This window comes from Xyrauchen texanus, chromosome 15 (assembly GCF_025860055.1).
Source record: "Xyrauchen texanus isolate HMW12.3.18 chromosome 15, RBS_HiC_50CHRs, whole genome shotgun sequence".
NCBI classification, from domain to species: Eukaryota; Metazoa; Chordata; class Actinopteri; order Cypriniformes; family Catostomidae; genus Xyrauchen; species Xyrauchen texanus.
The window spans coordinates 39,836,029-39,863,135 of record NC_068290.1 but is presented as its reverse complement, the minus strand read 5'-3'; the positions used below and the strand labels follow the sequence as shown (position 1 = coordinate 39,863,135).

Here is a 27,107-nt window from a genome sequence, read left to right as displayed (position 1 = left end):
TCCCCATAGTAGGACTTGGAGGAGCTTCAAGCCCTTTGAGTCCAGTGAACTAGAGTTGTTACGTGTGCGACTACGACTACGACTACAGTCAGAATGCAAACACATGGAAATGTCTAATGCGACTCGATTAAATGGTAAGAAAAAAGCTGTCGTTTTTCTTCAGTTTAGCTCAACGTAATTAATATTACCGCTCTCAGCTGTATGCTAGTAGTGAATCGTTTGGTGTGCTTGATATATACAGCATGTAATATGCAGCGCTTGTGTTCTGATTAATGTGTACATTACTAGGCTAATTGTGTGTGTGTTCCGTTCGGTTGAGTATACATTGGGTATTAACTGCTCTTTAAGTGAAGTGTGTTCAGTCGTGATTGACCGTGGCTGTGTCACAAAACCAAGGAAGCTACCTAACTACACAGCACTCGTATGCGCGGTTTGAACGTTTAAAATGCCGTGTCAAAAATACTGTCTGGATGGGGAGCTCACTGGGTTTCGAGAGAGTCAATGTTTGATACTAGAACACAATGAATTAATTATAATTTACTGTCTTCAGCATTTTGTATGAACTGCTGGTGTTTTGGGACATGGTAGCTGGTCCAAGCTGATCTTTAGCTGGTCCAAGCTGGTCTTGACCTGGTCTTTAGCTGTGTCAAGCTGGTGTGTAGCTGGTCCAAACTGGTCTTTAGCTGGGTCCAAACTGGTCTGTAGCTGAGTCCAGACTGGTCTGTAGCTGATGCTAAGCTGGTCTCTAGCTGGTGCTTTAGCTGGTCCAAGCTGGTCTTTACCTGGTCCAAGCTGGTCTTTAGCTTGGTCAAGCTGGTGTGTAGCTGGTCCAAACTGGTCTTTAGCTGGGTCAAGCTGGTGTGTAGCTGGTCCAAACTGGTCTTTAGCTGGGTCAAGGTGGTCTTTAGCTGGCCCAAGCTGGTCTTTAGCTGGTCCTATCAGGTAGACCAGCTACCAGCTTGTCATACTAGCTCATGGTGGTGAAGCTTGACCGTTTATTTTATTGTAATACCAGTGTAGATTGTCATATATTATTTTTATGAATGATTTATTACTTAAGACTTTGAATGTGTGCTTCTTTACTCTCCTTTGCATGAATTTAAACATTATAGTCTCACAGTCATACTTGTACACAGTTCTTTTTATATGTAGCCCATACATCTGGCTTATTTTCTCACTTGGTGTGTTATGGAGTAGTTGTCATGAGAATGATTGCATTTTTAAAATGAACCTTTTTGAACCTAAATTCATGATCTTGAAACCTGCATATCCATATTATTTGCCAATTGTGTTCTACTATTTCAAAGTTCACGGAGTAAACGTCTAAAATGTATACTTTTTAAAAGTGCATTCATGTCAGTCCCATTTTCAAACAGCTTTACGGTAATGGCTTTGGCGTTAGAACATACGCATGAAGCAATATACTGCCCACATACCAAGTTACCCAATGAGAAGTTTATTTTTTGAATATGTTGGTCTTAAACACTTCAACTTTACTGTATTTCTGCAGCTTTTGCACACAGTTACCAAACAATTGCTTTGATGTTTCCTGCCATTTGTCAAATCTCTTAGAGGAAGCTTGTGTTTGTTTTGTCCCCTCCCACATTCCTCATTTCCACACCCTGATGACATCACCATCACCAGATGATATATGTATGTTGGTGACCGCTTCCTACCTAAGGAGTAATTCTGTTATAATAGTGGAACTTTGACCTCTTCTGGCCCACTTGTTTTCAGAAGAGATAATTTCTTACATGAGCAAACTCAGTTTTGAAGTGGGTTGGGATTTAAATGTGTGAAAACGTCTGGTGTATTGCACCTCACCATTACTGTCTGTAATTACTGTATGAAATCACACGGGTTTACCTGCAGACTGGAGTCTTAACTGATGTTTATGAAGCACTGTAGACTGATCTTTGATAGGCGTTGTCTCCACCTTTGCAGAGAGATCGGACACAGCTGACAAAAGTGGACAGAACCGAGATGACGAGCAGAATAGAGGAGACGCCAGCTATGAAAGGTAGGATTGAAGTATTTGGCACTACTCTCTTACACAATTTGCATCACTTTTGTCTGATGTGGTGTCAGGTGGTTTAATTTTCTCCTTGACATGACTCAATTTATCCCTATTTTGGGATTGGAGCACTTTTATTTACCATATAACATTTTTCCATGTAGGTCATATTTCCATGGTCAACATAGATGTTGTCTTTATAACTGCAGCTGATAAGAGACACCATGAACAGTTTTACTGTTCTTTCATTTCTTGTTGCCAAGAGAGCAACATAAGTGAAAACCGTCTCATCTAACTCTCCCCTACATTAAATTGTCCAAACACACTCTTTACAAGCTGATACAATGCAGCCAGTCTGTAATTTCTTTAACATTATGTGCATCTATTTGTAGGCTAGTCAATGCTTTGAATTGGCTTGGTGAAATCAATTGTGATGAAACTAGCATAGAAATATTCATTGTTCTCCATTGCTTTATATTGTCCACATTAATCCGATACATTTGAAAACAGCTTTTTCCTTTTCCAAACACTCTTGGTCCACACTGCTGTTTACAAGCGTTTTCCAAAAGTTTCTCGTCCACACAAACGTATGAAAACGCTTAAATCCCTTACTGCGCATGCGAAAAATCGTTGTTCCACGTACGGTCTGAAATGCAATTGTCCTTGTGTTCCATCGTTCCATCTCGTAATTTAAGGAATGCAATGTGTAGTTTGTAAAAAGTTAAATTTTTCTTTAACAATAATATAAAAGTGAATATCAGGCAAAACAATAGCCTAGTTTCAATCCACTTTTCACGCCATTTTGTTATCGACAAAGTGAAAATGCGGAAAAAACGAATTGCGACATTTGCCGCCTTCTACCCGTTTCCATTCAGAAATGTGTGTGTATCGCTAATTTCCCAGATGTCCTTCATATTTTTCCTCTGATGTTTGGGTAAATTGGGGAGATTATTCAGACAATTCATTGAAATTAGTCAGTTTACTGTCATTTTAATTAACAAATAAAAGCAATCAGAAGAGGAGGAATTGCATTCAGAAGGGAGATATTGTGATATATTACTCTAATATTGGTCCTGATGTTGTGCCTATCGCAGGTTGGCACCGGTTTACATATGATACATTCCTGATATTCAATATTTTGAACATCTATTCAAAAGTATCGCCATCACAACTGCATTATGCCCCGCATATTTCTCCAGCAACTTTTAACGACCAACTGAACTTGATTATCATCTCAAATTTATTTTAGCTTCATAATGCAAATTTACATTTTCTGAAGAAGCAGTAAATGTGATCTGGGGTAAAGAGGGTTAGATTTAAAGTATTTAAAAGTTGTATAATGTTGAAAAGCTCATTTTCTGAAAGTGAACTCAGAATTGGACAAATAGTTTATAGTCTTGAAAAAAGTGCAGAATGCTTAGCTGAATGTTTTCATCTACAGAACAGGGTAAAGCTAATATAAGTTTGTGTAAAAAAACAAAACAAAAAGGGCATATATAGGTCTAAAAATATATGTTTTTTTCGTTTGGTAATTTATTTGATTTAATACAGAGAATTTTGCCAGCATTTTTTTTCAAAAGCACAACTAAACAATAATTTAATAGAATTAGGCTGTTAAGTGTTAAAAAAAAAAAAAGCAGCACTGATACTCTTCTCCTAGTATTGTGTAGGCCTATTTATTTTTAATTAAAAACATCTTTGTGCACAGAAATTATGTTTGTTGTACTGTGGGTTAATTCCGTGACTGCCGTCTATTATTTTGAATGGTGTGGAAAAGAAACTTTAATAAATAAACGGATAGATACTGCGATTTAAATTAATCGCAAACAGCAGCCTTTCATTTGTTTAATGTGCAGGAGATATTTGTGTTGCACTCCTGGAAGGGTCATGTTTGCAGCATCGGATCTATATGCCATAAAGATCAACCCATACAATACAATATGCGTACAATAAATTGGTTTTTAATACTGTCATCATGATTAACACAGGCTAACAATTGGGGCAAACGCTGTCATTTGACACTACATTTTTGCGTTTATGCCAATTTTATCGACAAAAAGTGTTTCCAAACCAGTTTTTCGCGACATTTGATGTATCGACATAGTTTATGCACTGAAAAATATTATGTCGACATTTGTGACATTTTAGCGATAATGTGCGCGTACGTTTCCATCAGCTTTATTTTGATGCGCTAAAACTTTTTTCACCAAAACTCTTTGGTTGGAAGCGTAGTTAATGCCGCTAAAACATGGGCAGCCAGCTTGGTCGTTTTGGGTTGAATAGATCACATGATTGCATCACATGACAACAAATGCATCATAGTTTTCAGTCTACATCTTCCCAGTCCACACTACAACTCAGACAGCCTTTTCAAATTTATCGACTTGGGAGAGCATTTTCGAAATGTTCAGATTTAGCTGTCTCTGTGTGGATGGTAGACCAAAACATAGAGAAAAAATTCATTTTCAATACGAAAACATATTAGTGTTACTGTGCCTTTTATACAGATACTTGCACGCTGTCTCTGATAACATAATGTATGTTTATAAATGTTTCATTGTCAATTTAAAATTATGTTGTCACTGATTACGTTGATTTAAAATATATATTTTAATGGCAGTACATGCTTTTGCTGTGGCTCAGTTGGTAGACTGGCCACTAATCGCAGGATTGGTGGTTTGAATCCCGGCCCACTTGACTCCACATGCCGAAGTGTCCTTGGGCAAGACACTGAACCCCAAGTTGCCTCCAATGGCAGGCTAGCACCTTACATAGCAGCTCTGCCATCGTTGATGTGTGACTGTGTGTGTGAATGAGTCACTGTGTAAAGCACTTTGAATACCGTTAAGGTTAAAAAGGCGCTATATAAGTGCAGACCATTTACCATATGGCCAGGACATCCCTGGATTTTACTGTTTTAGTCTTGTCCCAGACCCAAACATTCAATATTAAACTATGAAAATCTATTATAAAAATTCAAATTGTTTCTTGAGTGAAATAACCTTAACCATTTTAATAATTATTGTGTGAAAATGGTTTCTATCAACTCATAAACTACGATGAGCTGTGGCATAATTTCCACCACACCAAAAAATTTGCCCATATAAATTTTATTTTCAAAAGTTAGTGTACTTGTTAACCAATAAAACCAAATTTTGAGTGAAATAGTCTGTTTTGTACTATTTTAAAGTGTTTTTTATCAATGCTTTTCAGTATTGACTTTATAAGTAGATTTATTAAAAAATAAATGATCTCGTTTCGTCTGCCATCTTGGATTTATTTTTCCATCAAGCTCATTACAGTGCATTCTGGGATCGCCTACCCGGGGAAGGATTTACTGTATATAATGTAGGGCTGGGCGATATGGCCAAAAAATCATATCTCTGTATTTTTTGGTGAAATGGCGATATACGATATATATCTCGGTACTTTCTACGTTTTTCCTATTTGGATAAAGAAAATCTGTATTTTTTTATTTATTATTATTTCACATCCTGCCCAATGATATACTGCAAAACAATGTTGATATTCAAGAATACGGAAACAAATATAGTGAATGTAATGGTGGCTATGCAATATATTATGTGCAAAAAGGTAGTTAAAATCACAATACATTCTAAAAGTCAAAGCCTTATGTGAGATTTCACAATCACCTTTATTAAAGCAGTGATGATCAAAATAACATACAAAACAAAGTTTTCTACTTGTTTGAAACTTTACAGCTGCACAACTCTGATGTGCAAATAATGTAAACGGAACAGTAGAACACTTAACTACTTTATCAGAACAAGTAGGTTATTTGAGGTAGAACATTCTTTAATAAACAAAGTATTTTATAGTGTATATTACTTACAGATTTTGCTTCCAATCGAGCTTTGTTTTGGGACAGAAAACTTTTCGGGCTGCTTATTCTTCGTGGCTGAGGTTGTAGCAGACGAGCCGAAGTTTTAAACACTCATCGTACTGCACTTTACGGTGACGTTGTAAGTGGTGGAAGAGATTTGATGTGCTTCCACTTTTTGACACGACCGTTTTATGGCATTCTTTGCAGATAGCTTGGTTTTGCTGCTCATCGGATCTTTTAAATCCAAACCATCTCCAAATAAACGAACGAGTGTTTTTCTTTTTACGTCACTGTGATCGTCACTGTGTTTTCCTCCATGTTGTCAGGCGAACTTGTGTGATGGAGTGGGAGTGGTCCGGTTCGCGCGCGTTAACTGAAGCTTGAGCGGGAGAGGTTTGCATCAAACCATATCGATATACACGATATTGTCTCATCCTGTATCGCGTTGAGAAAAAATATCGATAAATTGTCAAAACTCGGTATACCGCCCAGCCCTAATATAATGGTACCTTAGAATTTATCCAAAATGATGTGTCTTAGGAGGCAGCATAATTAAAATAGCTACCTTTTGGAACAGCCTTTGTCGGGAGTGCACCTATGAACCCTTGAAGTTCTGAATAGACCCTTTATATTTCAAACCATTTTTTACATGCAATGTATATATTTGAATGCAATGCATGCCGTATATAGACTTGCATTTGAAGGAGAGCTCTGAGCAAGGTGTGGTAAAAATTAAAGTCTTTTAATCCAAATTCTGAAAAATTTTTTTTTTATAATATTATGAATAGGATTATCAGAATAGATTATAGTACAGGCCGATAATGTTTCTTGCAGTAATTTAGGAAAAATAAAGCTTTATTATGGTTTCTTGCATGAAAGAAATATGTTGAAGTGAACTCAAAACAGTACACTGGTTTTACTATGGGATTTCTATAAAAACACTGTACAATTATAACAGTTCTACGAGTCATCGCTGCTCTTAATGGAAATTATAATCTGTTGTCGTTTGAAAGGAAAGTGAAATTAAAAGTCAGATTTTGTCTGGTCAGTCTTTGTTTGCTCAAAAGGCATTGTGCCCGGTTTTGTTTCAGTCAGGAGCGAGTGCAGGGCGAGGTGAGAGATGACCTGATCCGATCATCGCAGCCCATCCTGTCAAACAAATCTCAGATGCTCAGGATGCCTCAGTTCGGTCTGCGGGATAACCTCATCAAATGTGAGCTCCTCAAGAACGAGGATGCCTACACCTACATCCACAACTACAGGTGTGCAACCTGCTCCATCACAATTGTCATGCCTGATGTTTACATTTGTCTGTTACACTGATTTAGACATGTACAGCAGATACAGTTTTGGCCAAACATATTGGCACCCTTGGTAAATATGAGCAAAGAAGGCTGTGAAAAATATTTCTTTATCGTTTATCCTTTTGATATTTCATTAAAAATATTCAGAAAAATTTAACCTTTATTTGAAGTAAACTATTTGAAAGGGGGGGGGGGTCTCATAATTAAATATTTTTATCCAAAACACGTTTGCCACAATTATTGGTACCCCTAGAAATTCTTATGAGTAAAATATATCTGAAGGATATTCCAGTTCATATTTTACATTTTTTTTTAGTGCACCTGGGTGACTAGCAGCATGAAATTGTTCAGCCATGAACAATATAAGGTATAAGGGGTATAAATATAAGGTAAAACACAAGCCAAATTCCCTTAATCATCAATCACCATGGATAAGACTAGGGGTGGGCAATATGACCAAAATCTAATATTATGATGAGAGTAATTTTTATCACGAATACGATATATAACACAGTATAGTAAAAGTTTTCTGGAAAATCCATAAAAATTGGTTCATATATAAAATAACCATATTGCAATGTCTGTTATTGGAACACCTGTCAGTGACTTAAATACTTTATTAATTAAAACTACTTTCTCCTTTTATTTTAACAAGACAATAAATGTCAAAGTAAATAAATAAAAATCAAACGTGCTAAATGCTAAATATAACTGTATGCTACATTTCAGTTTAAAATGTTGTTGATCAATAATATTATTATTATTATTATTATTATTATAAACTTTGCTCAATAACCTTAAGATCTTCTCAAAGCAATGCGACAAAGAAAATTAAATGCAAGTAAAAAACATAATTAACAAAAATACTCAATCAATGCTGGAAAAACCCTGTGCATGTTTCTTCAGTTCTCTGTCTCACGTGAAGCCCTGCCCACTGATAGATAATCCCACACTGCGCACATGGAGATTTACATATTGCGAAACAATATAGCAAAATCTTTTGGTTGACACTCTATATTGTCGCCACAATATATCGTCATATCGTCCACCCCTAGGTAAGACCACAGAATACATTTATGATGTGCAGTAAAAGGTTGTTGAGCTTCACAAAATTGGAAGTGGTTATAAGAAAATGGCTATAGCATTGAAAATACCTATTTCCACCATCAGGGCGATCAATTAAGAAGTTTCAATCAACAGGAGATGTTACGAATCAGCCTGAAAAGGACGTGCCACTATATTGTTTCCATGCACAGTGAGAGGATGTTCGAGTGGCCAAAATTTCTCCAAGGATCACAGCTGGAGAATTGTAGAAATTAGTTGGGTCTTGGGGTCAGAAAGTTTCCAAAACTACAATCAGACGTCACCTACTGTACATCAACACAAGTTGTTTGGGAGGGTTTCAAGAAAAAAGCTTCTGCTCTTATCCAACAACAAACTCAAGCGTCTTCAGTTTGCCAGACACTACTGGAACTTCAAATGCGACCGGGTTCTATGGCAGATGAAACAAAAATAGAGCTTTTTGGCAGCAAACACCAGAGAGGGGTTTGGCACACACAGAGCGGTAGTCATATGGAAAATTACCTCATGCCTATGGTTAAATGTGGTGGTGGATTTTTAACGTTGTGGAACAGTTTTTATGCCATAGGTCCTTGACATCTTGCTCGGATACATGGCATCACAGACTCTTATCAAATACCAACAGATAAAAAAATCAAAACCTGACTGCCTCTGCCAGAAAGCTTAAAATGGTCCTTGGTTTGATCTTCCAGCAGGACAATGATCCAAAACACACATCAAAATCAACACACAAATGGTTCACTGACCACAAAATCAAGGTTCTGCCATGGCCATACCAGTCCCTTAACCTGAACCCCATAGAAAACTTGTGGGGTGAACTGAAGAGGAGAGTCCACCAGTGTGGACCTCAGAATTTGAAGGATCTGGAGAGATTCTGTGTGGAGGAATGGTCTCATATCCCTTGCCATGTGTTCTCCAACCTCATTAGGCATTATAGGAGAAGACTCTGTGCAACCTCCCTTTGCCAAGATAATAGCTCAAAGTATTTAATAAAAGGGTGGCAAATTATTGTGCCACACACATATTTGACAAACGTATTTGTTTTTTGATAAAACTTGTGTTGTGTTTGCAGTTGTTTGATATCATTAAAGGTTAGATTTTTGTGAATATTTTGAATGAAAGATCAAATGGATAAAGGAAAACATTTTAATAAATTTTAACTGCCTTCTTTGCTCATATTTACCAATCTTGCCAATATTTTTGGCCACAACTGTAATCCTCAGGCCCAGATCCTGCCAAATCTGCATCTGCAAATCTATCATCTCAGAGATATTCCCCTGCAGAGCTGAAGTCCAGATGTGCTGTTTTCATGTTGATATTGTTTCGAATTAAAGGCCCTTAATTATTTTCAGTTTACAGCCCCAGGGGATAATACAAGTAAACATTCATATTAAAGTATTATGGACACAATACAACTGAAAGCTACTTTATTAAACATGAACATATTATATGCAATATTAACATAATATTTTCAGTAATGTGCAATAAAAAGCAGTTTCTTTGGCGGTTTGTAAAGGGATTAATGGAAAGGAGGAGGCGAGATTTATATTTGACAATATAAATAATATTTTTAATAAAGAAAAAGACACAAACACACGACGGACAGCTGCCTGTAAACGCACTCTCTCTGTCGCACCACCGTCCGCTGTCGGCCTTTATTCCTCTCGGATGCTTGATTAGCCTGATAAGGGACCGGGGGTGTAGAATCACAACCTAGCCCCACCCTCCGCCCTGTCACATTCCTCCCTCATTCTCTCAGGCTGGGGAGCCCCCCGCATGACAAACCAACTTAAATAGGGGTACTTCCTGTAACAGTTTAGTACCCCCCAACAAAAAAAAAAAAAACACGTACTCACTGGTTCTCCGACACATAAAAACACTTGGGGGAACTCTGAAACTATAGCAATGTTATAAAATACTCATGAATACTGTTAAATAGGGATGTCAAAAGTATTGGTAATTCATTACTAAATCAAAACTAAAATTAACAAAATGTAACTATTCCAGTGTCTATGCAGTACTGGTATTCAATAATACGACTCAATTTGGTACCCGTACAGTCTGACTGACATAAGTCTACTTTCAAATGCGCATACACAAATTCAACATATTTGGGGAAAAAATAAATGCGCAATGAAAAGAAGCAAAATATTTAGTTAAGCTTAACTTTAAAAAAACAAAACAAACAAAAAAAAAAATCAGTGGCCTAAAGGAAATTTTTGTTTTTCATGGAATAATAATAATAAATAAGAATTATTATTATTTTGTACAGCTGTCTTTGTCAACTCTCCTTTATGTTGCATCTTTACACCAGATATAACACCCTAATAAACCCTCACTTGTGTTTTCTTTTCTTTTTTTAGCAAAATAATCAGGCCTTGTGATGGGTAGATTAAATGTCCCCTTGCAATATTTTGTAATTGCAGAATAGGTCTGCAATTATTTTGATGATCGATTAATATGATCGACTATTCAGCGATTATTGCGCTGATTAATCAGTCGCTCTTAACCGATTATTCAGTTTGTGCCCCGACTTAAAATATTGTAATAAAAGTGAGTGCTAACAATAAAGAGGACAAAATCATCTTTTAAAAATACCTCTAAATGACATTCACTGAATTTAAAGAAAAAAATGTATATTGTAATCAAGAGTTTTTGTCTTTTCTCTATTCTCTAAAAGTAAGTCTAAATATTTGTATTGTTAATATTATATTCAACATTCTCCGATAACAATTTTTTCTTCTGCAGTATAGCTGCTAAAGTAAATGTATGTTGTTTTAAATGAGTTTTAGATATTTATATTGGAAAACAAGACAAAACAAAAACAAATCAAAAATGTATTTTGTTGCTGTGTATAAAGGGGCAAAGACTACCCTCTCTCACCTTTCTGTTCACTTCAATCCATCTTTAACTCTCTCTTATTAATAAAGCTGCATATTGCCAATTTTCTTCACGATAATAAATGCACAGTCAAGAGCCATCACGTTATAATCTAGCTGCATTGAAGATGTAACGACACACGAGTTTTGCTTCAGCAGAGCAGCAGCTCCAGCTCCACTTATTCCACAATGAGAGTGCTTCTGTATTTAACTATTTTGTATGTTTGCATTATAATACCCTCATACTTTATGATCTACATCACCTGAAGCTGTTTGGAAAGTTTAGAGTGCATCTGGACTGTGATCTGTGTAATTCTTCCGCAGAACTGCAGTTCTGCTCTCACGCGTCATCATTAGAGTTTAATGTGATCTCATGTTACGATAAATGAGATCAAACGATAATACGACAACAAAAACATTTTGTCGACAATTTTATGTTGTCGATCATGTCGACTAATCGTTTCAGCCCTATTGCAGATTATAGATTATAAATACCCCAGCAGAACCATGAGACAGATTAAACGGGGTCAGTGCTGTTACTTAAGTGCACGTGGTAATAGGCTTTGTCTGTATCTTATATGCTTCTTTTTGGAAGTGGTGAAACAATTTTCAGTTCAGTGTTTTTTCTTAGAAATTCACAGTCACAACACTGTCGTTGAGTGGACAATTACAGTGCAATGGAACTATTGACATTTGTCTCGACACTTCCCTTTTGGAAAAATACCTGTACTACAGCTGCACATGCATGAAGAGTATTCAAAGAAACAAAGAACGTATAAACATTTGCTTACAGTTTTTCCATCTGTAACCATGTGTGTGGTCATTTAATGAGGGCTCTATTAAATCCAGTATCAGTCATATTTATATTGACACCCGTGTTTGGTAAAGCTGTAATATGCTGGTTTCATTCTGCTCTTTGCAGTCATGCTTTCTCAGCCTCATGGTGAGATTTCAGTATGTGAGATGTTTCTTAATTTACTCTGGCAGCTTCTCTCTTTAGCTTGTGTTGTGGGGTCATGTGGGTTGCCGTGTGAGTTGAATAGCTCTCTCTGTTCTCATTGATTACTGGCAGCTTTTTCCTGGGCACCTACAATGTGAATGGCCAGAATCCAAAGGAAAGTCTCAGTCCTTGGCTGGGATCCACTCCAAACCCTCCGGACTTTTACCTAGTGGGGTAAGACTGAAAATATTAAAGGAATAGTTCACCCAAAAATGAAAATTCTGTCATCATTTGTTCATCATCCTCATGTTGTTCCAAGTGCGGGTGACTTTCTTTCCTCTGTTGAACACTAAAGTAGATATTTTGAAGAATCCTTATGTAGCTCTTTTCCATTCAGTGAAAGTCAGGTATTTTGTTCTGTCCATAGTTTCCAGGAGCTGGACCTCAGTAAAGAGGCGTTCCTTTTCAATGATACTCCTAAAGAACCAGAGTGGATGTTGGCTGTCTACCAGGGTCTTCATCCAGGTGCCAAGTACACTTGTGTAAGGACTTCCTCTGGCCTCTCACCCATGAGCTTCTGTTTGTGCTAATGCCCATAATTCAGATCTATGATAGACTTTTACACATGGAAAATGTTGAATAGGTTCTCAAAATATGCTGCTGATAAAGACAGCTAACATAGATAATTTATTTGTAGATGTAGGATCTCATGATTTATTTTATACAGAGCCCCTTAGAGGAACGGGGAGAGAATTTATGTTCTGAATTAGTTCCCTCACAATAGATCAGCGTTTCAACACAAGTTAATGTGGGTTCCCTCACAATGCCTTTGTCCATCCCTTATGTAAATTAACCGTGGTTCTACTACAGTAACCATATTTTAAACATGATATTCATTGTAAAAACATGGTAATAATACTGGGAAACCAAACCTAATAATGTAATTATATTCTAAATATAATTAGTGATTTATTTATTTTACACATTTAATTAATCTCATTAACTTTGGCAGCCCTACTAACTAGCATTTCTTTCTTTATGGCTTTGTGTATTTCAGTGTTTTCAACAGTGTGTACTTTCAAGTCCTTATCAAGGCTTGGCTGTTTATTTGATTTAGATTTTTCAGCCCATAATCACTAGGTGGGTTCCATCCAACTATTTTTGTGCACATTTTGAAATCCTGAATGGAAACGCTCAATATGCGAACAAACTTTCTAAATTTGCAGAAAATTGAATGTGCTACAAGGCCGTGGATTTTCCAGAGTTTCGCAATAGTTAAAATGCGCATTAAGGTGATGATAACGGTTTATTTGCAAAATGATGACGTGCTTATTTTCTTCTTTTTTTTTCCCCTTTTCTCCCCAATTTGGAATGCCCAATTCCCAATGTGTTCTAGGTCCTCGTGGTGGCGTAGTGAATCTCAGTTGCCTCCGCATCGGAGACTGTCAATCCGCACATCTTATCAAGTGGCTTGTTGAGCGTTACCGTGGAGACCATGCGCATATGGAGGCTTCACGCTTATTGTACACGGCATCCACGCACAACTCCCCATGCGCACCACTGAGAGCGAGAACCACATTATAGCGACCACGAGGAGGTTAGCCCAACGTGACTCTACCCACCCTAGCAACCGGGCCAATTGGTTGCTTAGGAGGCCTGACTGGAGGTACTCGGCACACCCTGGATTCAAACTTGCGACTCCAGGTGTGGTAGTCAGTGTCTTTACTCGCTGAGATACCCAGACCACAACGATGACTTGTTTTTGCCATTCGTGCATGTGTTATGAGTATGTGATAACTTGATGTGACTAGCCTACCGAATGGTCCAACCTTGGCACACAATTCTTTGAACAAAGCACTTGACATTCTGAAGTGTTCAACCCACAGCGGTCAATAAAGTGGGTCCTCACAATCCACTACAACACTTTTGAGAGTGGGGGCGACTGAGGAGACTGGTGGTGTGTGTGCGTCGCAGATATTTCAGCCCAAATTAGATGAAATGAGATTCTTGCTCCAAACTTGCAAATAGAACTCTCCCCAAAGCAGGGAGAGGTCATTCAGCTGCTCCATCATGACGAGGTGCACATTACATAGTGAATGGAAACGTGCAACAATTCGTATTTTCTAAAGTCTAATTTTTAGAAATGCGCTTAAATGCTAAACATTTTGGATGGAAACCCAGCAATTGTCTTCAGCCAATCTGATTCGAGAGATTAAGAGTGTTTTGAAATTGATGGCAAGCAACTTTTCTCTTATCATTGTAAGAATACTGTTGTCTGTGTGGTTCAGATGAAGCTGGTGCGGTTGGTGGGCATCATGCTGTTGTTCTATGTGAAGGCGGAGTATGCAGCACACATCTCCGAGGTGGAGGCGGAGTCTGTCGGCACAGGTGTCATGGGGCGGATGGTGAGAGACGTTTTATTTGATGTTTTGTTTTGATTCAATGAAACTATCATTGGTGCATTCAGAAAGCTTTCGCCATCATTCAGGGTAATAAAGGTGCAGTGGCCATTCGCTTCCGATTCCATAACTCGGACATCTGTGTGGTAAACTCGCACCTCGCTGCACACACCGAAGACTATGAAAGACGCAATCAGGACTTCAAGGACATCTGCCGCAGGATGCAGTTTGGACAGCAAGACCCCAAATTACCAGCCCTCACTATCATGAAACACAAGTATGACTTGAATAAAACAAATAATAGTGAGAGTCTTCTGTCTGTCTGCTCTCATCACGACTTGTCTCTTCTTTCTCAGTGTTGTTTTATGGCTGGGAGATCTAAACTACAGAATAAGTGACCTTGAAGTTGATCACGTGAAGGACCTAATTGCTAAAAAGGATTTTGAGAGCCTGTTTAATCATGACCAGGTAAGTCCTTCACAGAGCTGGGCTCTCTGAGGATAGTGTTGAGTTTGCCAGCAGTGTGAATGATCGTGGCTTCATGTGTCTCAGTTAAAGAGGCAGATGGATGAGAAGGTTGTGTTTTTGGGCTTCATCGAGGGAGAGATTGATTTCCAACCCACCTATAAATATGACACTGGCTCAGATCACTGGGACACAAGGTAAAAGGACGCAGAAGTGCATGGACATTCATATTTTAAGAAAACTACATGATAACATTAAGGCCAAAGCAGTATGCAGGAAGTGCAAATTTAAGGATGATTTAAGAAATATTAACATTTGAGTGTTCAAAACTATTTTGCAGCAGAGCATGGACAAAACATGATTTATGTAACAGACATTATTATTTTTAGCCTGATTGTTTAATCTATGCAGAGTTTGTGTTTCTGCAGTGAGAAGTGTCGAGTGCCAGCGTGGTGTGACCGCATCCTGTGGAGGGGCAAGAACGTTCAACAGCTCAATTATCAGAGTCACATGACTCTGAAAACCAGTGACCACAAACCCGTCAGCTCTCTTCTGGAGATCGGGGTGAGAACACCCTCATACTTGTCAGGGGAGTGTCTAGGGGGAGGCTGGGGGAGGCAGTGCCTCCCCTAGGATAAGCTCTGCCTCCCCTGAGAATTTGAGAAATAATCTGTCCATCTGTTGTTTTGAGTGTAGCCCCGAATGTATTTTGAATAGTTGACTGACAAATATGAAACCGGACAAAAGCCTATGTAAACCCCAGAAATCATAAGTTGCCTTATTTCATTGTGATTTGTCTTTGCACATACTGCATACAGCCTGTAAAACTAGACATAGGCATAATCTAGCCTATAGAACAAGTTCCTTTGCTGTCGGTAGCCTATGGGCGACTCCGTTTCTTCCTCTCTGTTGAATATGCAGCAGGTAGAGGAGGAGCTTGCACAGTCGTTGACATCAACTAACGTTACTTAGTGGCGAGTTAACAGCAGTTAGCAGGAAAGACAGCAAAAATTAAGCAAATGAGGCTTTAGGGATTTTTCCGAAAGAAGTCAGTGGGTAAGAATTCACATTTGTTTTTGTCCTTAAAGTCTTAAAGAGCTATTTAGATTTACACAGCTTGGTAGCTCTGAGTTAACGCAGTCACCTCTCACGCCATAGACCGCGGTTCGAGCCCCGTTCGGAGCGTACTTTTCTTGTTTATCAGGTGTTGTTTTCGCTAAGGATAACCAACTATGCATTGGCATAAAATGTATGTGTGACTTGTTTTATGATATTAGTTTGTAGTAAATATACACTTTGATTTGATTAAATGGTTTTGTAGAGCGTAGCAAATATGAGCTAGACTGAGGAGCCAGCATCAGCAGCTGTGCCAGAATCAGGCATGGAAACTGGTAACAATTAATCAGTCACTTTAAAGTTAAAAGTGAAACATTGTTTATCTCAATGATCCTAATGAAAGGATTTTGACAGATTCATTATTGTCATAGAGATGATGAGAATTATATACAGTTCGATGCCATGGTGTGTCAATGAACTTAGACTAAAGTCATTAATGTATTGCTTTAACTTAGGATCTTATACATCATTTTGACGATTTATGTCAAAAAATATAAATTATTTATATTCAATATTTTTTTTTACCTCACTTTACTCACTATAATATAACTCTTTTGTGATGACTTTATGGTAATGTACATGAAAATTCAAGAATCATGATAGATCTTAGGGTTATCCCACTGATCTGCTTTTCCAAATACATTTTCTTCAATGGTATTGGTCTACAATTTGAAATATGTAGCACTTGATGAATTAGTTGTTTGAAGCTGATTTGCAATAAGTTATGTGCTGTATCTGTTCTTCTGCATCACAGATGATTCAGGGAGGAGAGAGGATGAGTTAGTCGAGGATATACTAGAGTGGAAGATTTAGGAACTGTAGAAACAGGCCCAGCCAGAGCAAAACTCAAAGAATACCCTCTCACCAGCTTTGGACTGGAGAAGTGGTTGCTAGTGTGAAAATAAAATTGTCTGGGCTAAGCCCCGGATGTCCTTCAATGCTGGAAACGCCTCTGCATCTGATGATAAATTACAATTTAAAAGTGGATTGTTTTGTGCATATTTTTCCATCGCTAGCAGATGAGTGAGGTCTGACACAACAAAAATCCAGTTTAAGCCCTATAGTCTAATAGGGGCTCTGTGCCTATCTCTGGGTTCCTGGCTTAGAAAAAGATATGCACTAAAACAGATTGTGTGTAGTATAGCTTAATTTTACGCTGATTTTTTCAATTGTTTATGTTGCCCCCCCAAACAAGCCAAATGCCCCCCCAAACATGATATCCTGGTAACCCCTCTGATACTTGTCCTCAATCTAGGGCAGAACGGCTTAACCAAAACAATTATCCTTGCTTATTTAAAAAAAAAAAAAAAATGAATAAATCATAAAATCATGTTACATTTAAAGGGATAGTTCACCCAAAAATGAAAATTCTCTCATCATTTACTCACCCTCATGCCACCCCAGATTTACATGACTTTCATTCTTCTTTTGAACAAAGATGTGTAGAAGAATCTGTGAGTCCATATAATGCAAGTGAATGGTGACCAACATTTTTAAGCTCCAAAAAGCACATAAAGTTTGAATAAAAGTAATCCATACGACTCCAGCTGTTTATTCCATGTCTTCAGACATTTTCCAGATTGGCAGAGTCAGTTTTAAGTGAGAACAGACCAAAATATGCCTCTCTTATTGATTTATTTTATTTTTTCCAGGGTGTATCTTGTCATTGCAGTCTTTAGGCACGATCATGATTTCAAGCTTGATTACATTTCCTAGTGGTTGATGCATATGCAGAGCACTAGATGGCGCCAGAGCTTGAAATCTTCTGCCAAGGAGACCGCTGATGTCAAGATTTATTGTGAAAAAGGAGTTATGTTTTGGTCTGTTCTCACTCATTGATTAAACCACTGCAGTTCTATGGATTACCTTTATCCATATGTGCTTTTTGGTGCTTCAAAGTTTTGGTCACCATTCACTTGCAGTGCGAGTACAAACAGAGCTGAAATATTCTTCTTAAAATCTCAATTTGTGTTCAGCAGAAAAAGGAAGTAATACACATCTGGGATAACATGAGGGTGAGTAAGTGATGAGAGAATTTTCATTTTTGAAAATGGAAGTGAATGGGACCCTGTTTCAAAAGGATAGCCACAAGATGGAAACATTATACATGTAAACATGAGTTTAGTGTGATTAAATCAGGGATTTAGCAGTGTTAAAACATTTACCACATTGTAGGGTTTACTGGCGTTATGTTGTCATGACAACAACAAACTTTACACAGATAAGGTTAGCAAGTGATTTTTTTTTTTATTACACAACAATTATGCTAACATGTATTATGTTTGCGTCTCGTGGCTATACTTTAAAATCAGTGTGTGTTTTGTGTTTATGGAGTGACCCCATTCACTTCCATTGTAAGCGCCTTAAAGGAGTAGTGCCTTACTGTAACCCAGATTTTATCGCCAGCAAATCATTTCAAATATTGTACAGAAATATAATTCAAATAGTGTGCAGCCATCCTTTAATCCCCTTATTGACACTTGCTGTTACTCTAAACAGATTAAGCTGGTGAACGAAGAGGCCTACAAGAGGACATTTGAAGAGATTGTGAGACAAATTGATAGACTGGAAAATGATTGTATTCCTTCAATGTCTCTGTCTCAGAGAGAGGTGAGCATCATGTTCCTTTTCCAACAACTCAAGTGTCTCAATCCTGGAAGCCAAAGCCATAGAGTACTTGGAAATATCAGGGAATTTTAAAACTGCGATTTTCATGCATGGAAAACATTTCTATAGTGAATATTATCATTATTATGTCCATTGTAATGATAATATTGACAACAAATGTCCATTTGTTGTAGTTATGCATAGTTAGAAATGACATGGAGCGTTATGGAAATGTGTTGGTCGTGAGCTGATGGATCCCTGTTTATTGTCATACTCAATCATGAATTGGATTGTATTTTATACTGAAGCAAGGAGTTCGTTAAATTCATTAATTCCCATTTAACCCCTAAATTGATGTTTTTATTTATTATTTATTTAATTCTGATTTTCTTTTTTATGAATGATTTATCTGTAGTTCCACTTCAACGATGTGAAGTTCATGCAACATCAGGCTCAGACTGTGACCGTTCACAATGACGGACAGGTGCCGTGTCAGTTTGAGTTCATTCCGAAGCTGGATGAGCCCGCCTACTGCAAGCCCTGGTTAACAGCAAACCCAGCCAAAGGCTTCCTGGCTCAGGGTGAGAGAACATTACTGCTATACACATCCATCCATCCATCCATCCATCGTCAACCGCTTATCCTGTGTACAGGGTCGCGGGGGGCTGGAGCCTATCCCAGCTAACATTGGGCGAAAGGCGGGGGACACCCTGGACAGGTCGCCAGTCCATCGCAGCTGCTATACACAAATATATATATATATTCACCACTATGCTAATGTTTTTATTGTTATTTTATCTATCTATTTTTAAAAAGGAGACCATATGATATCCTGTTAATATTTCTGAAACAACACGCTGTTAGTGAGATTTTTATGTCTGGGGGCATTGCGATTTAATGGCGTTAATTTTCTTAACACGTTATTTTTAGTCAAATTAATCGCGCTGAATTAACACATTAAATCAACATCCCTAATATATAAATATATATGTATATATATGTATTTTATATAATTTATATATATAATTTATTATTTATTTTTTATATCAAATATAGTTATTACTGGGCATAATGTTGATTGCCACAAAAATACATTTTGACTTTCCTCTACTAAAAAAAAAATAAATACAAATCTGGTTTGCAGTGTAGCGCTTACAATGGAAGTGAATGTGGTCAAACCAGTAACACTAGAATTTTCACTGTTTCAAAAGTATAGTCACAAGACAAAGGATATGTGTGTAAACATGATTTTAGTGTGATAAAATATCTTGCAGACCTTTTCTGTGTAATGTTCTGTGTAACTTCATTGCCATGATGATGTAATGTTAACAAACCCTAAAAATTACGATTTAAACAACTTTACAGCTCGAATAATACACAATTTTTAACAGAATATTATGTAAGTGCTACAATATTATACAATTTTAAACTTCACATTTGTTTAAACCCTCCAAACATGGGTCACATTCACTTCCATTGTAAGTGGCTCACTGCAACTTTTTTTTTTTTAAGAAATGGATGGATGAGGCAAAGCAATTTTTTTGTGGCCATCAACATAATCCCACAAATACTGTTGATTGAGTATAACCCTTTATGATTTGAAGGTGTTTTTAAAGATTTCCTGTTTCAGTGACGTACCCAAAATTAAAGGCTTCTTACTTGCCTAGTGTTGTCAAAAGTTACCGGTACTTTCGGTACCATGTTGATACTAAAATAAAAGATGTCACGATGCTTTTGCAGTACCAGTAGTACCTAGCACTGACTCTATCCGGCACCAGTGCCCAGGATGACTGACATGTGACAGCTTTGTTTTAAATGTGTGCTGTTACTCATTTTACAGCCGTGGCCAAAAGTGTTGGCAGTGAAATACATTTTGTGTTTTGCAAAGTTTGCTGCTTCAGTATTTGTAGATAATTTTTTTGCATGTTTCTATGGTATACTGGAAAACAATAAGCATTTCATAAGTTTTAAAGGCTTTTATTGGCAAAAACATTCAATTTATGCAAAGAGTCGATATTTACAGTGTTGACCCTTGTTCTTCATAACCTCTGCAATTCACTCTGGCATGCTGGATATCAGCTTCTGGGCCAAATCCTGACTGATGGAGATCCATTCTTGCCTTATTAGTGCTCTGAGTCGATCACAATTTGTGGCCTTCTGCTTGTAATGATCTCTGAGCCACTTCATTATTACTCTTGTCTTGTCCATCATGCTGGAAAATGCACGGATCATCACCAAATTGCTCCTGGATCGTTGGGAGAAGTTGCTCTTGCAGGACGTTTTGATACCATTCTTTAGTCATGGCAGTGTTTTGGGCAGAATTGTGAGAGAGCCCACTCCATTGAATGAAAAGCAACCCCACACATTGATGGTCTCAGGATGCTTCACTGTTGGCACGACACAGGACTCATGGTAGCATCACGTTTTCTTCTCCGGACTATCGAGTTTCCAGATGTCCCAAACAGTCGGAAGGGGGCTGAAAATATCTTTGCACCAGTCTTCTGCTGTCCAATCCTTGTACTTCCTGCAGAATTTCAGTCTGTCCTTGATGTTTTTCTTGGAGAGAAGTGGCTTCTTTGCTGCCCTTCTTGACACCAGACCATTATCCAAAAGTCTTCGCCTCACTGCGCATGCAGATGCACTCACACCAACCTGCTGCCAATATTGAGCAAGCTCTGCACTGGTGGTGACCTGATTCCATAGCGGACGACTCAGGAGGAGACAGTCCTGGTGCCTGCTTGACACTCTGGGATGTCCTGAAGCCTTCTTCACTGCAGTTCAAGTTCTCTCCTTGAAGTTCTTGATGATCCCGTAAATGGTTCTTTTAGGTGTAATATTCTTTGCAGCAATTTCCTTGCATGTGAGGCCATTTTGATGCAAAGCAATGATGGCGGCAAGTGTTTCTTTAGAGGTAACCATTGCTAACAAGAACATAATGATTGGAAGCAATTCTTCCTTCCTTTTTATAGCAATCAGTCTGCTCTTATAATCCAATCAGAACGATAGAGTGATTTCACATGACTAGTACTCGTTCACACTTTCCCAGGTGCTGCTGATATGATTAGTGAAATTATGTTAGCTGGTCATTTTGTGCCAGGGCCAAAAAACAGTGAAATTTGAGTGAGTTTTTGTGATTTTTAAAGTTCATTTAAAATGCATCTGATCACTCTGCACAATAATCTAGAAACAGTGTGAATCAACACCACAACAACTGAAGCAGAAATCTTTGCAAAACACAAATGAATGTCACTGCCAATAGTTTTGGCCATGGCTGTACACTGAAATGGACAATTAATCAAATTAAATCATGAATAGTGTGATTTAATTAAATCGCTAAAGGCTGCAATCTTAGTGTGGATGAGCCGCATACTTTAAATGAATGTATAAATCCGACCGCTCTTACACTGGAAACTTCACAGACATTGAGAATTATTCACACTGTTTGAGTTGACAAAGTAGAGCACTAAAACACTTTAAAGTGCATATCACATATAGATTATATATTCTTATATTTAAATCACACTGCCACTGGTGATAACAACGTTGTGGTGGCATTCATTGTGATTGTCATCTTGTAAATACAAACATTTTGACATGACTTGAAAGCAGCATCAGAATAACATGAAAGGGTTTGAAATGATCTTTTGACAGTTGCGTTACGCATTGTGTTAAACAAAATGTAGTATATTTTGATTTGTTTTTCTAGAGTCTAAACTGTCTTACAAAGCGGTCACATGTTCTGTATCTATGACAGGGATCCGTTGTTATTAGTACAGATCAAAGGAGAGTTTTAACTCTCTTCAGCATCGGCCTGTGATGTGAGCATCATTGTTGCCGTTGTTTTGTCTGTGTAGGTGCCAGTGTGGACATTGATCTGGAGGTGTTTGTGAATCGCTCTACGGCTCCAGACCTAAACACGGGCCAGCAGCAGCTTGAAGACATCCTGGTTCTTCATCTGGAGCGAGGCAAAGACTACTTCATCTCCGTCACAGGCTCATACCTGCCAAGCTGCTTCGGCTCTTCTCTTGGTACACTGTGTCTGCTGAAAGAACCCATCCAGGACATGCCACCCGACACCATCAGAGAGCTGGTGAGGTTAAATGTGTAATGATGCCATTGTTTCAATGTTGAAATATTTTCTCCTATGCCAGATAAATATGCAGAGACAACTGTAAGTGAGCCATTCAAAGGTTGATTTACCTGTAAGTGTGCAGATGCTACCTTTTTATTTTTTTTTTTCAAACACATATTATTAATTACTTATCTATATGACTTATTTTGCAGTGTTGTAGTTTAAAATTGAGACCTTTTTGGTTTTGCAGACCTAGAAATGTAAAGGAAATTAAAAATGAACAAATCATGGAAATTTCTATAGTGAATAGATTTTTATAAAGTGGGACCCAATAACGCAATCAAGGCCATACTTTATTGTGAATATATTCAGCTTGGTGTGCGTCATGCCTTAAGGTGGGACACTATTCACAATGTAACATGACTTCTCGTACCTTATTGCTTATACACTCACCGGCCACTTTATTAGGTACACCTGTACGTCTACTTATTCATGCGATGATATAATCAGCTAATTGTGTGGCAGCAGTGCATTATATGGGTCAGGAGCTATCAACCAACAGAATGGGGGAAAAATTGAATCTTAGTGTTTTTGACTGTGGCATGATTGTTGGTGCCAGACGTGCTGGTTTGAGTATTTTGTATTACTTTGTAGTACTTGTAGTAAGGAGTGGTGGTGGTGGTGTAGTGGTCTAAGCACATAACTGGTAATCTGGTAATCAGAAGGATGCTGGTTCAAGCCCCACAGCCACCACCATTGTGTCCTTGAGCAAGGCATTTAACTCCAGATTGCTCCAGGGGAATTGTCCCTGTAATAAGGGCTCTGTAAGTCGCTTTGGATAAAAGCGTCTGCCAAATGCATAAATGTAAATGTAAAATGTACTTTGATTAAATGCTGTAAATCGTTCGAAATTAGATCTTTTGGTTTTCTATCAGAGCATGAAGGCAAATAATAAAGTGAGCGATCCAGAGGCTGACAAACCTCAAGAAATCCCGAAGGAGGTATGGATGATGGTGGACCATCTCTTCCGTTTCGCAAAACAACAGGTCAGGACATCAGGATTGTTTTGTCTTTCTCTGTTGTTAATTCATTACTTTTGGTTTTGAACTTGTTTTGTCAGTGCTTGCCTTAACATTTTAGCTGTGCTGGTGTAACTTTTGTGCTGTGGAATGCTATTTGTCTTTTTTATGGCGATCCATTGAGGTCTCTTCCATGGCAACACCAGCACTGAAGCGGGAATCTAGCTACTCTTTTCCTTAGAAGAATAAATGGCTTCCCCAAATCATTCTTTGTTGTTCGGCTAGCCAAAATTACTTGACTGTTATAAATGAGTTTCAGTGCATTGAGGCCAAATTATGTTAATAAGATATGTTCAAATGTAATGTCTGAAGTTTATCCAAGAACTTACTGTTAAAAGTAGCAGTGATGATAATTGCATTTGTCATTGCTTGTATTACAGGAAGATCTCTTTCAGCAGCCTGGCTTGCGCAGTGAGTTTGAGGAGATTCGGGATTGTCTGGACACAGGCATCTTAGAGACACTCCGTATCCTTCCACACGGTCACTCCATAATAAATATATTAAAGCTCTGTGTGTCTCTGGTGTGACCTGATTCAGTGGCCTCAATTACTCCTCATATTACCATCCGATTCGGGTGATCTGATCACTCAAACAGCATTCCGAGGAACAGTAGTTAGAAACGCATGTGACCACACTGCATTAGTAGTGTACATGCCAATGCATCCTGGACAACAGAAATACTGGCTACTCGCCTGTCAATAAACCATAAATTCTGAATATATATATTTATTTATTTATTTATTAATAGAACAAGGGGCAATATAGAATGGATGGATGGAGTTATAAATAAAAATGTGATTTATAAATCAGAATATATCATTAGAAATTAGAATATGTAAATCCTAAATGTATAAATGAAAATCTGAATCCTGAATATTAAATTGTAATTCTGAATCTATCAATTTTTCTGACAACCAGTGACGCATCAAGTTAACCACTTGGAAACATCTTGTTTGAGATGAGATGAGTGTGCCCACTTGTGATTTATTAGCATGCAGTAAAACACTGATTTAGTAAGTGAAATCCAATCACAAGTGGTGACAGATGACTCATTTGAGACACATGTAAAAACCAGTTTCATCTGTCCACTTAAAGGAACAGTTCACCTAAAAATGAAATTCTCTCATTATTCACTTTACCCTGATGCCATCGCAGATGTGTATGACTGTCTTTCATCAGCAGAACTCAAATGAAGATTTTTAGAAGATAGAACTCTGTCAGGCCTCTTCTAATAGAGGAACATGGGTGTCAGCACTGTGATGGTCCAAAAGTCACATTTAGGCAGCATAGAAGTAATCCACATGACTCCAGTCAATCAATGAATGTCTTTTGAAATGAATCAATTGGTTTATGTAAGAAACAAGTCAATAATTAGATCGGCGCTTCCATCCAGGGCTCTGATGCGATTTGAAATGCCCGACCTCTCGTTTGACGTTCGTTCTTCTGTTGTAAATAAGCGCTGCTTCCGAATTCTGAATAATGAGAGAATTTTAATTTTTGGGTGAACTGCTCCTTTAAGAAGGACGTTAATACCAGGTGTACTGTAAACTGTGCATGTGTGTGTCTCTGCTGTGACCTGATTGTTGAGTGACCTTGACCTAGAGAAATATTAGCTGGAAGTAACCACTCAGTTGCTGAAGCTCTTCTGCTGTTCCTTGATGCTCTTCCTGAGCCGGTGATCCCTTTCTCTTTCTATCAGCAGTGCTTGGACTGCTCCTCTGACAGCAGCCAGTGCAGACAGGTTTGTGCCCTCAAATTTCAACTTCTCCCAAGTATGACTTTATGGCTCTGTTCCAAAATCTAGTATGCTGCCTACTGCCTATATACCTTCAAATGCAGCATCCTAACTGAACTAGAACTTCATAAATGACTGATTGGGAACGTTCCACATAGGCTGCCTTACATTTTGGCCAAAATTAGTTGTAATACTAGTCACAGTATTAATAATTATATGTATTTTGTCATTCACAGATCATTTCCATGTTACCTCTTTGTCATAAAAATGTGTTTAACTATTTATTGGCCTTTCTGCAAGAGTTGTTGAAGCACTCTGCACACAATAAGGTGGACGTCAATATTTTAGGTAGGTTGACGATGCACTTTCAGTACTTGTTTATTTTTGTCAGCAGATTTTGAAAGCACATGCTAGTTTCCATGTAAAGCAGAACTCACTAGAGCTTATTTGAACCATAACACATTCAGCACTGAAGATTAAGAAAGTGATGTTTGAATAGTTACGTTTAACTACTTTCACTTTTGTTTACAGCCTCAGTCTTCGCTGGCCTTTTGCTCAGGTCACCCACAAACCAAAATATTAAAGACAAAGGGAAGGCAAAGGAGTTTTTCCATCATTTCTTGTTCCACAGCCCCTCTGACAGAGGCATTCATGACAAATTACCTGAATAATGTACTGCATCATGTTGCCTTTTATGCCTAATATCAAAAGAATTATGTGTATAAACTTTGTAGTTACATTTTAAACCGCTATTAAAACTCATTTGTTTTATTCCAAATTTAATTGGAGACCGATTGTTTTTATTTTTAAAATAGTGGTTATTTTATGAAATATATATATGTATTTTGTTGTTTGTAAATACAACACAGTTGTTTTTTATATTAAATATGAATAGAAGTATACAAGTCACTGTGTTTGCCTTTCCCTTTCATTTCTTCTAAATAATTGCACATATTAGATGTGAATGCAAAATGATTTGGAAAATTATAGTTTATATCTTCATTATTTAAATTTTCATGCTCATTGTAATCAAGATTTTTCATAAGCTGCCTCAATCCATCAATGAGCATTAAATAATGACACCGGAATGTTTAAGAGAAGTTTGTATCTGCACAGAGCTATTTAGTGTTTATTACTCAACTTACTACCAACTATTTGTATAGTTATTTTACATTTTAGGATCTAGTTTTGCAGTTGCTATTAATTACTAATAACTAGTACTAAATCTTATCAATGGTTAACAATGAAACTGAAATATACAGTGCATCCGGAAAGTATTCACAGCGCTTACATTTTTCCACATTTTGTTATGTTACAGCCTTATTCCAAAATGGATTAAATTCGTTATTTTCCTCAAAATTAAAAAAAAATACCCCACAATGACAACGTGAAACGTTTGTTTGAAATCTTTGCATATTTATTACAAATAAAAACAGAAAAAAATCACATGTACATAAGTATTCACAGCCTTTGCCATGACACTCAAAATTGAGCTCAGGTGCATCCTGTTTCCACTGATCATCCTTGAGAAGTTTCTGTAACTTGACTGGAGTCCACCTGTGGTAAATTCAGT

The 27,107-nt window shown here is 37.6% G+C and overlaps 1 protein-coding gene across 1 annotated transcript; it reads left to right on the top strand.

The window, feature by feature from the left end:
- LOC127655532 (type II inositol 1,4,5-trisphosphate 5-phosphatase-like) lies at window positions 1–26,439 on the top strand. The gene is made up of 18 exons (XM_052143418.1): window positions 1–134; window positions 1,945–2,020; window positions 6,950–7,120; window positions 12,194–12,295; window positions 12,489–12,603; window positions 14,350–14,466; window positions 14,550–14,737; window positions 14,817–14,928; window positions 15,013–15,122; window positions 15,354–15,489; window positions 18,541–18,651; window positions 19,064–19,229; window positions 22,503–22,738; window positions 23,656–23,766; window positions 24,180–24,264; window positions 25,413–25,540; window positions 25,771–25,882; window positions 26,066–26,439. The coding sequence occupies exons 1-18, from the start codon at window positions 104–106 to the stop codon at window positions 26,203–26,205; spliced, it is 2,247 nt and encodes a 748-aa protein (XP_051999378.1). The 5' UTR covers window positions 1–103; the 3' UTR covers window positions 26,206–26,439.
- The last annotated feature ends 668 nt before the right edge of the window (window positions 26,440–27,107 follow it).